Source organism: Orcinus orca, chromosome 5, assembly GCF_937001465.1.
Source record: "Orcinus orca chromosome 5, mOrcOrc1.1, whole genome shotgun sequence".
In the NCBI taxonomy this organism is placed as follows: domain Eukaryota; kingdom Metazoa; phylum Chordata; class Mammalia; order Artiodactyla; family Delphinidae; genus Orcinus; species Orcinus orca.
The window spans coordinates 84,128,006-84,143,620 of NC_064563.1; the positions used below are offsets into that span (position 1 = coordinate 84,128,006).

A 15,615-nucleotide genomic window follows, 5' to 3' on the forward strand; every position below is an offset into this window, starting at 1 on the left:
TCCATCCACAGTTTTTCTTTCCTAATTATGTTTCTCCTGAGCTAATCATAAATTTAATTTTCCATTCTTGAACGCAGAGTAACTGATTGTGGAAAGAGATGGGTCCAGCATTTTGATGGGTGGAGGAGAGAAGCTGGTCTAGGACTAAAATTTGAATTTGGATAATTCCTATTTAAATATTGAGAAGTTGACTGTATTGTCAGGTCATCAGTGTTTTTGATCCAAAATTATTATTCACTATAACAGAGTCCCTTGTCCCAGTCCTTCCCCGCTCCATTTCTTCCTTGGTCAGGTAAGACAACTATAGCCTCCTCAGAGGCGAGAGTGGGGCTCGTCTCATTCAAATTATACAGCTACGGGCTTCCCTGGTGGCGCAGTGGTTGAGAATCTGCCTGCTAATGCAGTGGACACGGGTTCGAGCCCTGGTCTGGGAAGATCCCACATGCCGTGGAGCAACTAGGCATGCGCCACAACTACTAAGCCTGCACTTCTGGAGCCTGTGCTCCGCAACAAGAGAGGACGTGATAGTGAGAGGCCCATGCACCGCGATGAAGTGTGGCCCCTGCTTGCCACAACTAGAGAAAGCCCTCGCACAGAAACGAAGACCCAACACAGCAAAAATAAATAAACTCCTACCGCCAACATCTTCTAAAAAAAAAAATATTTTACAGCTACTCATGTGCTGGTGGGATGTGGTGGTGGTGGGATGCTGATGGGGTGGAGGTGGGATTAACGTTGGGGAGGCAATTGCAGTGTTCCCCACAGATAGCTTTAAGACACTATGGTGGATATAAATTTCTTTAGATGTTGGTCTATAAAGAGATAAAAGAAAGACTTTGTGGTGTGGTTGAAAAAACTGTTGGGTTGGTTCCAGTTCTGCCCATGGGTATTTGCAATCCCTGAGATGTTCATTGATCTTTTTGAGACTCAGTGTCTTAGTGGACTGAGTCTTAGAGGAGGGGGTAATACTATTTGCCTTACTTACCCCCTAGGGTTGCTGTGAAGATCAAATCAGACAATATATGTGAAAGCACTTTGACATTTATAAAGTATTATACAAATGAAAGATGTTGTCTGTTGCTTTAGCACTCAGGATAATTGAGATTTAAAGAAAGCCTACTGTGGTCAGAAGGCAGATTAGGATAAAAGAGTTGGTAAAACTCATTACTAATAAAAATTGTACTCAGAGTACATGCCTGAGGTATTAGCTCTGTGAATTAAATAGCACAGTTTTTCTTTGTTTCCTGTGAGAGCGTCCTTTTGGGTGCCTCTGTGTACAGCGCTTGGAGTTTCCAGTACTCCGATCTGCTTCCTTTGAGTCAGCCATCTACCATCTGCCCGCATGCTTCTGGGCAGCCAGATTGCCTCCTGAAATCTGATCATCCCCAGTCTCCCTTCAGAAGCCACACTTCTTTTTCAATTAGAAGGACTGCTCCACCAAACTGTGAGCACTCTGTCCTCTTAATAACTCACTAGCTCCTGTCCGGCAAGGCAGAAGTACACTATGGTGACAAAGAGGCAGGACAGCTCTCTTTCTCTGCTGATTCATAACACTGTAGATATATCCCAAGTGTAATTGGAAGCTATTTAAGGGTGAGGATCATACACTGATGTTTTATGTTTAACCTTCAACCCAGTGCCTTACACAGTGTAGATACTCAGTAAATATTTGCTGAATTGATTTGCTAAGAAGTATATCAGGTAACTTGCTTTATGAAGGCTTTTAAGCCTAGATTATTAGGTTATTTATTTAATTATAGAACCAATATTCTATCTATTTAAATCTGGGATTATAGTGAAGCAAAGTCCTGCTTGGAGTAACACCTTGCTTTTCTCCTTATATTAGTTGCTCTTATACCCTGCTTGTGGCTGGGTTAGAAAGCAGGAATATGTACAAGACAAAGGAAGGAACTGAATTGGTTGGAGAAAAAGAATATTTAGTCCTTACTCTGGAATTTAAAAGAATGAGAATGATCCCAGTGATGAAATACTTGAAATATTAAACTTTTGTTAATATCAAAAATTCTATACTGTCATATCACTCTTTTCTTGCCATTAGAGATCTGGTAAGGGATTCTAGCAAATTGGAAGTAGTCAGCAAAGTTGAAGCATTTAAATTCATAATCAAACTATCTTTTCAGGGTATTGTTGTTAAAGGTGGTTGATGTTTCTTAATGTGGTTTCTTTTTTAACTTCAAATTATAACAGCAACATTTTCAAAAAAGAAAAAGTGCATCCATAATTCCATCATCCTGATACTAATTTAATTTTTACCTATGTCTCCCAATCTTTGTCCAAATGTATAGATGTTTTATATATTTGTCTTTCTCCCGTGCGTGCCATTTTCATTTCTGAGTTGCCCTGGGAGGATTGTATCTGCCAGATGGGGGCTCAGAATTTCTGAATGGCTCCAAGAATTCTAATCTATGCTGCTGTAGAAATTGACCAGAATGGTCTGACATTACCGGGGGAGATATGTCCTCAAATCTAGAAAGACTGGGTGGGAGGCTGAAGTAGAATGGGACTATGGGCTTTAAGAAAGGGAGCAGGGGGCTTCCCTGGTGGTGCAGTGGTTGAGAGTCCGCCTGCCTGCGCAGGGGACACGGGTTCGTGCCCCGGTCCGGGAGGATCCAACATGCCGCGAAGCGGCTGGGCCCGTGAGCCATGGCCGCTGAGCCTGCGCGTCCGGAGCCTGTGCTCCGCAACGGGAGAGGCCACGGCAGTGAGAGGCCCGTGTACCGCAAAAAAAAAAAAAAAAAAGAAAGGGAGCAGCAACCTCATTGGAAAAGGAATGAAGATTAGGTTTTATAAGGAAAGATGTAGGTAGGTATTTAAGTAAAATAATTTCAGATGCCATGAAGGTCTCTCTTCCCATCCAACCAAAACAAGCAAGAAACAAAAAATAGAAACCCAACCAAAGTAATCAATCACCACAATAAAAGCATCTCTAGTTAACATTAAAATAAAAGCATTACTAGTTAACAAATACTTGAAATTAGTTTAAGAAAGGGATAAGGTTTAAAAGAAAAAATTTTAAATATTGTAAGTTGTTGTAAGTTTTACTAAAGGGGCAAGAGAGGGTGGTCTTTGATAGGAATTGGGAGTTAGGGGCATGCTACAGCCCCTACGCTCTTTTCAAGGAAGAAACGGTAGTCGGAAAAATAAAAGGTATAGGACAAACCTCATCGATTCTCAATTTTGCTAGAGTCAGGTTCTTCTGGGTTACTTAGGGTCCAGAAGAAAGGATTGAGAGAAAGTGAAACGGCCAAATAGAAATCATCTGAAAACTGCGATGGAAAAGAATCTTGCCTGTTCGGACGCAAGCTGTGGTGAACTGCCTTGTGGAGATCTCTGGCGCTCAGGACTGTCACCGCCGGTCTGGGGAGTGGTTCAGGGCAGGGGAGGGCCCTGGCTGCGGACGAGGAGGATGCCCGCCTTCGGTTCCCAGCGCTCGTGGAGGTGTGCTGGGAGCGGGCGGCCCCGCGCACAGGTGGCCAGGGCCGTGCCAGCTGCGCGCCGCGCTCGCTCAGCTGGTGGGCCGCTAGGCGTCGCGCTGGAGCCGCGGTTGCCGGGGAGACCAAGCGGGGCGAGTGGGCGGCGCGGAGCCGAGCCGCAGCCGGGCTGCCGCCCAAGTAGCCGGGCGAGAGTTGCGGGGAGTGGATCCCCGGGCGGCGCGAGGGGCCGGCGGGTCCTGGGGCAGCGCGAGGTGGCCGTGGAGCCGCGGGGCAAGGCCGGCGAACCCGGGACGCACGTGGTCGCAGCTCAGCCTCCGCGGAACCGGAGGGCGCGGGTGCCGCACTTGCCTCGTTTGCGGCTCCCACCGTCCCAGCCCCGCCGGGCGGACTGCGGCCGGGCGGCGGGTCTGGGAGGTCCGGGCTGCCCCGAGAGCTCAGAGAGCCCGGCCCGCTCCTCCGCTGCCGCGACGAGGAGCCGGGCGGGCGGCGGGCGCGCTCCCCGCGGCCCCGGAATGACTTGTCGGGGCTCCCCTCTGGCGCCTTTGCTGCTCCTCTCTCTGCACGGTGAGTAGCCCTCCCCTCCCCTCCCCTCCCGGTGGGGCCTGGCGGGGCCGGTGGGCCGGGGGAGGCTTTCCGCGACGCAGACAGCTTTCTCGCCAGGGCCGGTCTTCGGAGCCCAACTTTCTCGGGGGCCATATTCGTTGCTGTCGGCCGAGACTCCCGCGCCCACGCGGCGCGCTGCTGCCCAGCCGGCGCCCCCTGCCTCGGTCCGCGGCCCCCGCACTGCTCAGGTGTTCCGATCCAGAGGTAACTACACCCGCCACCCGGTTACCGCCGGTCCTGAACATGGCTCTGACTCCGACCCCGCTCTTTGCCCCTTTTAGACAACGAACTCCCTTACTTACTGGGTCCAGGGAGAAACGGGATTTAGAATCGTTTCCGTTGTCAGGCGGCTGCAGGAAAACTGGAGATGCTTTTTAAATAATTTGGAAAACTTTAAATTGTAGCTTTCCCCAAATCTTTAACGAGCATATGTAGGTTATGACGGAAAATGTGATCTTTATTTTAAAAAATAACAACGGTGTGCTACACTAGATTAGAAAACAAGAATTTATTATTATTTTTTTATAGTCTAGTTTCTTCCCCAAGGGATTTAAATCGACTTACAAAAATACATAGAACATAGCAACATAAGAACAAAAGAAATAAACATATGTTTAATTTTCTTATTAACTGTCTTTAAAAAAATCTATTTAAGTTTAATTTTCTAATTTCTACATAATCTTTCTTATATTTTATTTTCTATGAATAGTTGTCATATTTAGATCCTGATTTTCATTTTATACACTGCCCTTTCTTTTTGTGTGTCCTGTCCTATGGAATCAAGTTTTCTGTTCCATTTAATTGATTGTTGAGATTTACTGAGATTCATTCTGAAGGCTTTTATTTAAAAAACAGGTTAACTGATTTATGGAGTATTGTGGTTAATACAGTTTCTTTCTGGAGATATCAGTATGTTTCCCATAATTTTAGTTGCACTGATAGTGTACCCATAGATCTTGAAGTAACCTAATTTTAGCCGACTTAAATTGTACAAATTCAATTTAAGGGGTCCATAGGAGTAATAGAAGGAAATAATCAAAATTACAGATAACTTCTCTGGACTTCATTAGGTATATATTTAGTGATGATGTGTAGATAATAAAGTGACATCAGTATGTGCATTATGTAAACTTGTGCTTCTAAATTAATTTTGTCTGGTTACTGCTTTGAGAGGGCCAACATTTTTCTCTGTCCTTCCTTTAGGTATGAAATAAGATAGAGTAAATGGGCTTTTAAATAATCCCTCGGACATAACTGAAATTATTATAAATATTACTATAAGAACAACTGAAATTTTTGGTAAAAAATTGGGTTGTTAACCTTTGTATATTACAATAAATGCCACCCTCTTCTTGTAAATAGCATTTGTGTATGGTTTGTTTTTGAATTGTTAGGCAATACTTTTAAAGAGTTGATGAAATTTGCAGAATCAGCCTTACAAGGTCATCTGATGTGTTTCTTTTCCTTCAGCAGAACTATTCCTAAACCATACTAGGATGTTTTTAAAGACTTCCAAGGACATTTCAGCCTTCGTGGTAATCTATTCTGTAGAGGCACTTTTCACCCTCAAAAAAAGTGTTCATTTGTTCAGCAAGTGTTTACTGAGCTCCCACTCTGGGCACTTGGGTGTCTGGTGGGGCAGGATGGTGGTGGAAGACAAAGATGCACGAGAGTTTGTCCACAGCCTGTAAGGAGCTCGCAGTTTTAAAACAAACTGTAAGCATGCACAAGTGATTTATGATACAAGGAGTATATGATGAGTGCCATTTTTTGTTCGTGATATCAAGGGAGACTTCGTGGAAAAGTTTCCTTTTGATCTGGACTTTGAATGAGTAGAATTTGAATTGGCTGAGATGAGAGTGTTTGCCTTTCCTAGCCAAAGGAACAGCCTGGCTGTAGGATATGAAGTGGAAAGTGCAGGGGCATATTCTGGAAAGGCCAGGCTTGTAGCTGCTGGAGCAGGAGATGTATATGCGAGGCAGAAAGGGCTAAAAAGGTAGTAAAAGGATGGTAGAGAACGTTGAATACTGAGTTTGGACTTTATTCAGTGGGCCATGGGTAGGCCACTGATACTGTTTCCATAAGATGGGGAGGGGATGAGGATGAACAGCTGTTGAGTGCCCAGCATAACAGTTTCCAGGAGGGTACCATGTCCTGACTGTGTTAAGTTCTTGAACCAGTCAATGGTAAAGTTGGAGTGAATGAACTAAGGCCCATTCCTAGGACTTGTAATGTGGAATGAGGGGAAGAGTGGATATCGGGTGGAACAAAGTTGGGTCCATTATGAAGGGAGAAAAGGGAAATGGATGCTAGATAAAAAACCATTATAGTAGTGGCCAGTACAATGGGAGAATGCACCAAAGGTAGAAATAGGCTCTTACATTTTTGAGAGAAAATGGTTGTCAAGAAATTTCTGTTTTTATTTCTGTTTAAATCTCTGTGGAGTAACTTCAAAGGGAATTTGAATTGAAAAGTTGACTTCTGTATAGTTCTACCAGTGGGTTAGATATATCTAATGCATTTCTTGTATTACTTCTGATTCCTTGAAATAGCAGGTAACCTTCCAGAATCTGAGAAAAATATATAAAGATGACATAAAATGAAAAGAATTGTGAGCTCCGATTGTTAGCATTATGAAGAATTTATTGTAAACTCCCATTTCTTACATCTAACTTGAATTATGGAACTGCTTTGGAAGGAGTCACTTCTTATAAAAATTTGTAGTTTGACCTACATGAAAGGTGACAGCCACTGGATGAAAATTTTAGAGAAATTAAGTTCAGTATTCAACATGGACTACTCAGGAAGCAATTTAAATATTAAATCACCAAGCGCTTTAAAAATGTTATGCTTAGAACTGTTGTCAGACCCAAGGTAATGATGCAGTGGGTAAAGACTTCTCCCCACAGAAACAGTATGTGGCACATTTTCACATGTGTTTTCATACTTCGATAGTGGAAGCATTTATATTGAAAATTCTCATTTGAATCTTTATACTTAAGCCATGTGATTTAGTGTCAAACAAGGTGATGTGCTGGTACACAAGATTCTCTAGTTGCTCTGAGTTATACAGAACACTGGTGTGGGATTGAAAGTTGGGAAAATTGTGGCGTTCCCCTAATTTCTCATCTAGAACTGGACTATTTAGAATAGGGATTCTGAATCTATTGTTATCTACACCAGTGGTACCAGTTTACATGTTAGGCAGTTTGAGGTAGGATTGCTGACTTTCTAGTAGTCTGATGACCTCAAGTGAACCCTGTCCCCTCAATTTCTTCCTCCTTTGTTTGATGAGGACTCCCTGGCACTTACACATCTAAACCCTGTGTTTTGAGGGCAGCCTTAGACCATCTGGAGGCTCTGAAATCCTCCCTTGATCGTACTTTGAGAGAAGCTAGTTTAAGAGACGCTGTCTGTTCTTGGGTGATATTCAAAACGCCATCTGATTTGAGCTGATTTTGGTCTTAAAAATGGAAAGTTAATTAGTTTACTTATTAAGCTGATCTTACCAAACTGGAAGGATTTCTTCCTGTTAAACTTTGGGTAATTGATTTCCTCTGTACCTGGTTTCCTACCATGTAAGAAAGAGACTGTAGTGGTAGTTTGCCTCTGTGATGGTTTTAAAATTTCAGAAATGTGAAGTCAGTCAGTGTTTCCTAATTTTACAAATGATAGGCTCAGTCATTGATCTGATACCAGTTCATCATTACCATTATTGGGTACTACATAGGTGCTATATGGTGTGGCTCTGCCTCACTCGTGTTATAGGAACGTCACATTTTCATAAATATCATTAATTTTTTATTTTTATAGAACAGTATTAAACCAATGCAATTTGCCAATGTGAACAAGAAGTCTATTCAATAAAAAATTCTTAGAAGTTGTCTACTTACTGGTTTCTCTTCAGTTATCATTTTCATCTTGGGAGAGGTAACAAACTGACAAGGTTAGATGCACACTTTTATTTAGAAAAGCATTGTGGGTAAAGAAGTTGAGATTCCAGAAGCGCTGAGTTCAGGAAATTCTTGTACCACAGAACGTTTTTTGGAAGAATCTTCAGAGAATTAGGTTAGCATTAATGGCTAATAACGATAGTGGATCAGGATTTAGGGTTGGGATAGATGGTTAAAGTATAATAGGTTTGTGGGATTGGAAATTCAATATTGTTTTTTCATGGAGGGTCACAACTATGTAATAACACAATTTAACATTGTGAATGTCACTCTAATGTAATGGGCCTGCTTCTGGGCCATTCTTAAAAGACTCATTAATCCAAATTTTTTTAAAAAATGAAAAGAAATTTAAAATTCCATCAAAGTCTGTTGAAGATCACACCAGTGGAAACTTAAGAAATGTTCAGATTTAGAGTTTGAGCTTTATCCACCTTTGCCCAAAGTCTCCCTGTTCGCAGCAGTAGCTCATGTAAAATCTGTTCTCTCACTCCTGTTTTCTCATTAATGTTGATTCTTTTCTCTCCTCATCCTCCCCTTCCGTTTTGGAGAATGTTATGTTCTTTTAGTAGCATCAGATTCTTCCTAGGTAAATAAATCTAGCCAGTCATAGCTCCTTTCATTTATTCAGCTCTACCTATTCCAGGATTGACATTAAAAAAAACAAACCCTGTAGCCAACCAGACAGAACCAGAAATCCCCTTAGAAGCTAGAATTGGTGGGGGTGTATGAGAGTGTGGACATAGTTCTATGCTAACAGTTTTCCCTTGTTCCATGAGGTTAATTTTATGATATAATTATGGGTGTGTATATATATATGTATGTATGTGTGTACATTTTCCCTAAAAGACAGTACCATGCCTGGCACAGAATAAATGCTCAGTAGATAATTGTGACTGAATGAGTGAGTGGTTACAAAAGCAGGTGGTACTCCCATGTGCTTGGAGTACCTGAAAAGAATGCTTTCTTTTTCTTTTAAAGGAAAAGAGAATTTCATTAAAATTTTCCTTAAGGATTTGGTTTGGCTATCAGCTTTAACTAATCTTTAAACCTTGCTGTATGTTTTGTGGAATAGAGGTGCTAGAGTTCTATTTTCATAGTCTTCAAATTCTATGATTTTAGAAGTTTATTTAGAAGTGCTGTATTCACATATCTTTTAAAATTGATTCTTAGCTTATCTTTAATCCTAAAACTTTGAAGTTGTCCAATTTGAGACAGTTTTTTCTTAAGGAATTTCTGAAGGTTTTGCTCCACGTAGTGAAGAATGATGTTAGACTTTTAGGAATCCATTTAGAACCTCGAAGTTTCCCATTTACGTCACTGGTATTCTTCGTCCTGAGGGCATGTGTGTTAGAACTAGTCTCCCAAGAATGGAGATAATTAATTAAAATTACTCCTCATGTGGTCTAAGCCCTCTCTCCCCCTCCCCACATCATGTGTATAAAGTACTAGAGAAGCTTTTTTAGAAAAAGGAGCATTAACTCAGTCAGCCTCATGTGGGAGGCGTTATAACCTCCTCCTGGTGGAGATTGCTAGTTGTCTTCCCCGCCCATTCCCTTTCTGTCCTTTGAAGGCTATGTATTTCCAGCCATAGTTTCTTCCAGCTGTGATTCATTCCTTTATGGACCATGCTCTCAGTCTGCAGTGATGTTTTATAGCTCTCAAAATGTCCAAAGTCTTCTACTAATCATAACTGCATCCTCAACAGTGTGCTTGCAAGATGCCTTAAGTATCATCATCATTTATTTCTACTTTTTTTAACATCTTTATTGGGGTATAATTGCTTTACAATGGTGTATTAGTTTCTGCTTTATAACAAAGTGAATCAGCTATACATATACATATATCCCCATATCTTCTCCCTCTTGCATCTTCCTCCCATCCTCCCTATCCCACCCCTCTAGGTGGTCACAAAGCACCGAGCTGATCTCCCTGTGCTATGCGGCTGCTTCCCACTAGCTATCTACCTTACGTTTGGTAGTGTATACATGTCCATGCCACTCTCTCACTTCGTCCCAGCTTACCCTTCCCTCTCACCGTGTCCTCAAGTCCATTCTCTACATCTTGTGTCTTTACTCCTGTCCTGCCCCTAGTTTCTTCAGAACCATTTTTTTTTTTTTTAGATTCCATATATGTGTGTTAGCATACAGTATTTGTTTTTCTCTTTCTGACTTACTTCACTCTGTATGACAGACTCTAGGTCCACTCACCTCACTAAAAATAACTCAACTTCGTTTCTTTTTATGGCTGAGTAATATTCCATTGTATATATGTGCCACGTGTTCTTTATCCATTCATCTGTCGGTGGACACTTAGGTTGCTTCCATGTCCTGGCTATTGTAAATAGTGCTGCAATGAACATTGTGGTACATGACTCTTTTTGAATGATGGTTTTCTCAGGGTATATGCCCAGTAGTGGGATTGCTGGGTTGTATGGTAGTTCTATTTTTGGTTTTTTAAGGAACCTCCATACTGTTCTCCATAGTGGCTGTATCAATTTACATTCCCACCAACAGTACAAGAGGGTTTCCTTTTTCTCCACACCCTCTTCAGCATTTATTGTTTGTAGATTTTTGGATGATGGCCATTCTGACTGGTGTGAGGTGATAACCTCATTGTAGTTTTGATTTGCATTTCTCTAATGATTAGTGATGTTGAGCATCCTTTCATGTGTTTGTTGGCAATCATATATCTTCTTTGGAGAAATGTCTATTTAGGTCTTCTACCCATTTTTGGATTGGGTTGTTTGTTTTCTTGATATTGAGCTGCATGAGCTGCTTGTAAATTTTGGAGATTAATCCTTTGTCAGTTGCTTCATTTGCAAATATTTTCTCCCATTCTGAGAGTTGTCTTTTTGTCTTGTTTATATTTTCCTTTGCTGTGCAAAAGCTTTGAAGTTTCATTAGGTCCCATTTGTTTATTTTTGTTTTAATTTCCATTTCTCTAGGAGACGGGTCAAAAAGGATCTTGCTGTGATTTATGTCATAGAGTGTTCTGCCTATGTTTTCCCCTAAGAGTTTGATCGTGTCTGGCCTTACATTTAGGTCTTTAATCCGTTTTGAGTTTATTTTTGTGTATGGTGTTAGGGAGTGTTCTAATGTCATTCTTTTACATGTAGCTGTCCAGTTTTCCCAGCACCACTTATTGAAGAGGCTGTCTTTTCTCCATTGTATATTCTTGCCTCCTTTATCAAAAATAAGATTACCATATGTGTGTGCGTTTTCCTCTGGGCTTTCTATCCTGTTCCATTGATCTATGTTTCTGTTTTTGTGCCAGTACCATACTGTCTTGATTACTGTAGCTTTGTATTATAGTCTGAAGTCAAGTCCAGGAGGCTGATCCTGCAGCTCCATTTTTCTATCTCAAGATTGCTTTGGCTATTCGGGGTCTTTCGCATCATCATTTAAGTATCATCAATTTTAAGTATCATTATACTAATCTTTGTTTCTTTGGACCATGCCCATCACTATCAGTTATACAAATTTAACAGCCCCCGTTGGTCAAGTTCATTTGCCAGAACACAAAATACATGGCAAAAAGAGAGGCTGAAGTGTAGTGAACATCGCTTGTTGCAGAACATATTCAAATCAGGCTAACATTTTATGCTTTCATTGGTTGAGAAAGTTTGTAGTACATTTCACTTATGCGTACTGCCCATGTATAAGTACAGATTGCTATACTTGCACTTGTTGGCCAAGACTTAAGGCAGTAAGAAAAACACATGAAAAATGTGTTAACAGTACACTGCAAAGATTCTCAAACTTTTTGGTGTTAAAGATTATTGGGACCTTAATGATTATAGAGGACCAGAAGAGCTTTTGTTTATGTGGGTTTGTCTATCAATATTTACCATATTGGAAACTAAAAATGAGAAAATTTAAAAATATGTATTAATCAATTTAAAAACAACAGTAATATATCCATTATATGTTGACATAGTATATTTCTATGACAAGTAAGAATTTTTCCAAAACCAAAAAATATGAGCAAGAAGAGTGGCATTGTTTTACATTTTTGGAAAACTCTTAAATGTCTGGCTCATTAGAAGACAGCTGGATTCTCCTATCTGCTTCTGTATTCAGTTTATTATGAAGTGTTGTCTTCGTTTGGTTGAACTATATGAAGAATATCTAGCCTCACACAACTATGTATTTGTAAAAGGAAGGAGTATTTTGATAGCATTTTTAGATAATTTTGGTTATTCTTCTTTGATATTCTACCAAAACACTTTAAGTGGTAGTAACTTAAAGACTGGTTGCAATGAAGAATCAGAAACCATATCAATAAACATTTCTTACTCCATTATATTAAAGTCCACTTTAATAAATATTAAATATTGTACTTTAAATGGATCTTTTACTCATGTGTGATTTTTTTGTAACATTATTCATTGATTATTCAGTTGAATAATTATTCGGTTGAATAATAATATTTGGAAAATATTGGTTCACTTATGCAGACCTTACAAATGTTGACATGTATTACATTTTATAAAATGTAAAAAAATAATCACATGTTAATATCACCATTGATCTCACCAGAACAGCCTTTAAGTATTGGGAAGCCATTAAGCTCACAATGGCAGATTCAAGCTTTCCAAATTTTACTATTTACTCAAATTTTATCTTTGGCAACAAACAGTTACCAGTTATTTCCCTTGAAGTGAGAGTCTTACTTTGTTCAATTTTGAGAAAATGTCATCCAGGTACCTAAGTCTGGATGATTAGTCTGTCAGTTGTTCTTTCAAGTACAAGCCCTGATCCGTGGAAAAAGCGAATAGTTGAGTTAGCCTTGAGCTCCAGCAGCTGCCCCAGCGCTTCTCCTTGGGACACCATTTGGCTCTGGTAGCCACATATGAGATTCATGTTTCATTCTGCCCATTCGGTCACACAGAATATTAGAAAAGGTCAAGATGTAATGAAACTGCTGTTGTTGCTTCACAAAGACATTTTTTTAAAACTGGTTTTCCTTTCTTAACTGTGAGTGCGTGATGGTGATGACTACAGTAACTTCTCCCACGGTTTCGTGACAGTGGCTTGACTTGTGCCAAGGCACCAGCAGTTTTACCCACCACTGCTTCTGCACCATCCGTGCAAATGTTAACTCAGGCAAAGAGGCAGATAACACTTTACCATTATTAAGAAAAAAGCTTTTACCTCATGGACTTTCTGTCAGGATCTGGGAGACCCCCGTGGGTCTGTGGACTAGACTTGAAATGCTGGTGTACTGTGATGGAATGTTAGTTTCTTTTTTTAAAAAAGTGTTTTAGAGACAAATAGCCACACAATTATTCTATGTTATGGGGGATGGCATTAAATGGAGAATGCATGCATTAAAAAAAATAAATAAACATTTAAAATTCTTTATTTTTGTATGATAATTTTTTAAATTATAAAAGTAACATATCCTAAAAATTCAGACAATGCAGAAGTGTTTAAGAATTGACTCAAACCCACCTCCACCCACCGAATTCTCTGCTTTTACTGTGCATTGTTCTGGACCTTTCTTAACCACAAACAAAGCCTGCATGCACATGTAATTTTTTTTTTAAAATAAATAATGCCATAAATACTGTTCTGCAACTTATTTTTGAAACGTAACAATTTAGGGCTTCCCTGGTGGCGCAGTGGTTGAGAGTCCGCCTGCCGATGCAGGGGACACGGGTTCGTGCCCCGGCCCGGGAAGATCCCGCATGCGGCGGAGCGGCTGGGCCCGTGAGCCATGGCCGCTGAGCCTGCGCGTCCGGAGCCTGTGCTCCACAACGGGAGAGGCCACAACAGTGAGAGGTCCGCGTACCGCAAAAAAACACACAAAAAAACAAAAAAAAAAAACAATTTAATATGGGTATCTTACCACATCTGTTACATGGATCTACCTCATTCTTTTTAGTGACCATTTAGTATTTCACAGCATGTATATACTGTAATTTATTTAGCTGTTTCCCCATTATTGGATATTTATGTTGTTTCTGATTTCTTGATATTAATGATGTAGTAAACATCTTTGTACATATAACCTATAAATTTGTGTAGGTATTTTTGTAGTCTGGGTTGCCCAAAATGGAATTTTTTGGATGTACACATTTAGCATTTGGGGGGAGACGAGCATTGTGTAAAAGTTCATGGGTTTGTATAGTCAGACAGGTTGGGTTTGAGTTCCTGACTTATTTATTTGTTCTATGACTTTGGGAGTGTTATGATGTCCTGAGCTTGAGTCTGATTATCTTGTATCAGTGCGTTGAGAAGTACTAAATTAAATGAAATGACACATCTCTCAACTGTCTAGCATAGTGCCTGGCATATAGAAAATGCTTGGTTAGTAATAGTTACTGTTATAAGTATTGCTAAGCCCCAACTTGAGTCAGGAGGCAAGAGTTCTATCCAGGGTTGTCAGTGGAGGTGTGACCTGGGACGCATGATACAGCTCTACAGGCCTGCTTTCATCTGCAAAATGAGGGATTAGGTAGGGTAATCTCTTCTTTTCCAGCTCTGTGATCTCATGATTCTTTAACTTGGCTTCCAAGTATTGAGAATATTGGCAATAAAATAAGCTGGAGATAATATATGACTGGTGTTAACATATTTTTAAAACTTTTCCTAAAATAGTTATATGACTTTCTTCTCCCTCTCCCCCATCAATATAATGAGACTTTATGGTGATATCTGTTCTGGGAATTAAAACCATCTTCATCTGTTGTAGAAACTTTGTAAAAAGTGGTTTCAAATATAAAGAATTATATTTTAAAATTAATTTCTGTTCACTTTGGCTCGGGCTATGTACATACATCTTTATTTTCTTAAATCCTTTATAGCATAGATAGGTATCATATGTGTCAGGAGAGGGTCAGTTGTGAACAGGCTTTAAATGTGACAGAAAAACTTTTTACCACAATCACTGTATCCTCATCCTTTAAATTGATTTTTAGGACCTTTCTCTGCTTTTATCTCATAATGACTTTTCTTGGTCTAAGCCAGGCATAGGTGTGAAAATTTATCTATACTGGGTTACATGATGAATATAGACATTTTAGTCATACTGCTGTTGATTAAAGGTGAAAAGCCTGTGAGCATTTAAAAAACAATGAGTTTTAGTCAGGGAGGTAGTGATAAAAGCTTTGGAGAGATGTGGTTGGGCACATCTTAATTCTGACGTATGTCATTGATAGTGTTTCCCAGCTGTTCTTTCTGCATTTTCATGAAAGAGAATGTTTTTATACAAAGCTAGGTGGTCTCCCAAATGGACAGTTAGTCACATTAGCGGAACTTTCAAATTAATTCTGAGATTCATTAACTCACTGCCTACTGTGTTTTCTTGGTAAGTATGGTTTGTCTTCAGATCATTAAATTTTTCCTGAAACTAAAACACACTAGTAGAGAAGGTTCTTGAGGTTTGTACTCCAAAATAGTTATAGAAACTTAAATATGATTCATTTTCATGAAAATATTTTCTGAAAATGTGACTTTTTTACGTGGGCCTCTCACTGTTGTGGCCTCTCCCGTTGCGGAGCACAGGCTCCGGACGCGCTGGCTCAGCGGCCATGGCTCACAGGCCCAGCCGCTCCACGGCATGTGGGATCTTCCCGGGCCGGGGCACGAACCCGTGTCCCC

General features: G+C 40.3%; 1 protein-coding gene across 3 annotated transcripts in view; it reads left to right on the forward strand.

Moving 5' to 3' along the window:
• Positions 1-3,612: 3,612 nt before the first annotated feature.
• The window catches only part of IGSF11 (immunoglobulin superfamily member 11), a 143,152-nt gene continuing 131,149 nt past the window's right edge, over positions 3,613-15,615 (forward strand). For 2 of the 3 annotated variants that reach the window (XM_033403273.2, XM_004278511.4), the window contains exon 1: positions 3,615-4,019. Coding sequence is in view for 2 of the 3 variants with exons in the window: in XM_004278511.4 (XP_004278559.1) it covers positions 3,968-4,019 (52 nt within the window). In the remaining variant the exon portion in view is untranslated. Of the gene's footprint in view, positions 4,020-15,615 lie in introns of all 3 variants that reach the window. The other variant, XM_012536283.3, reaches the window with a different exon arrangement.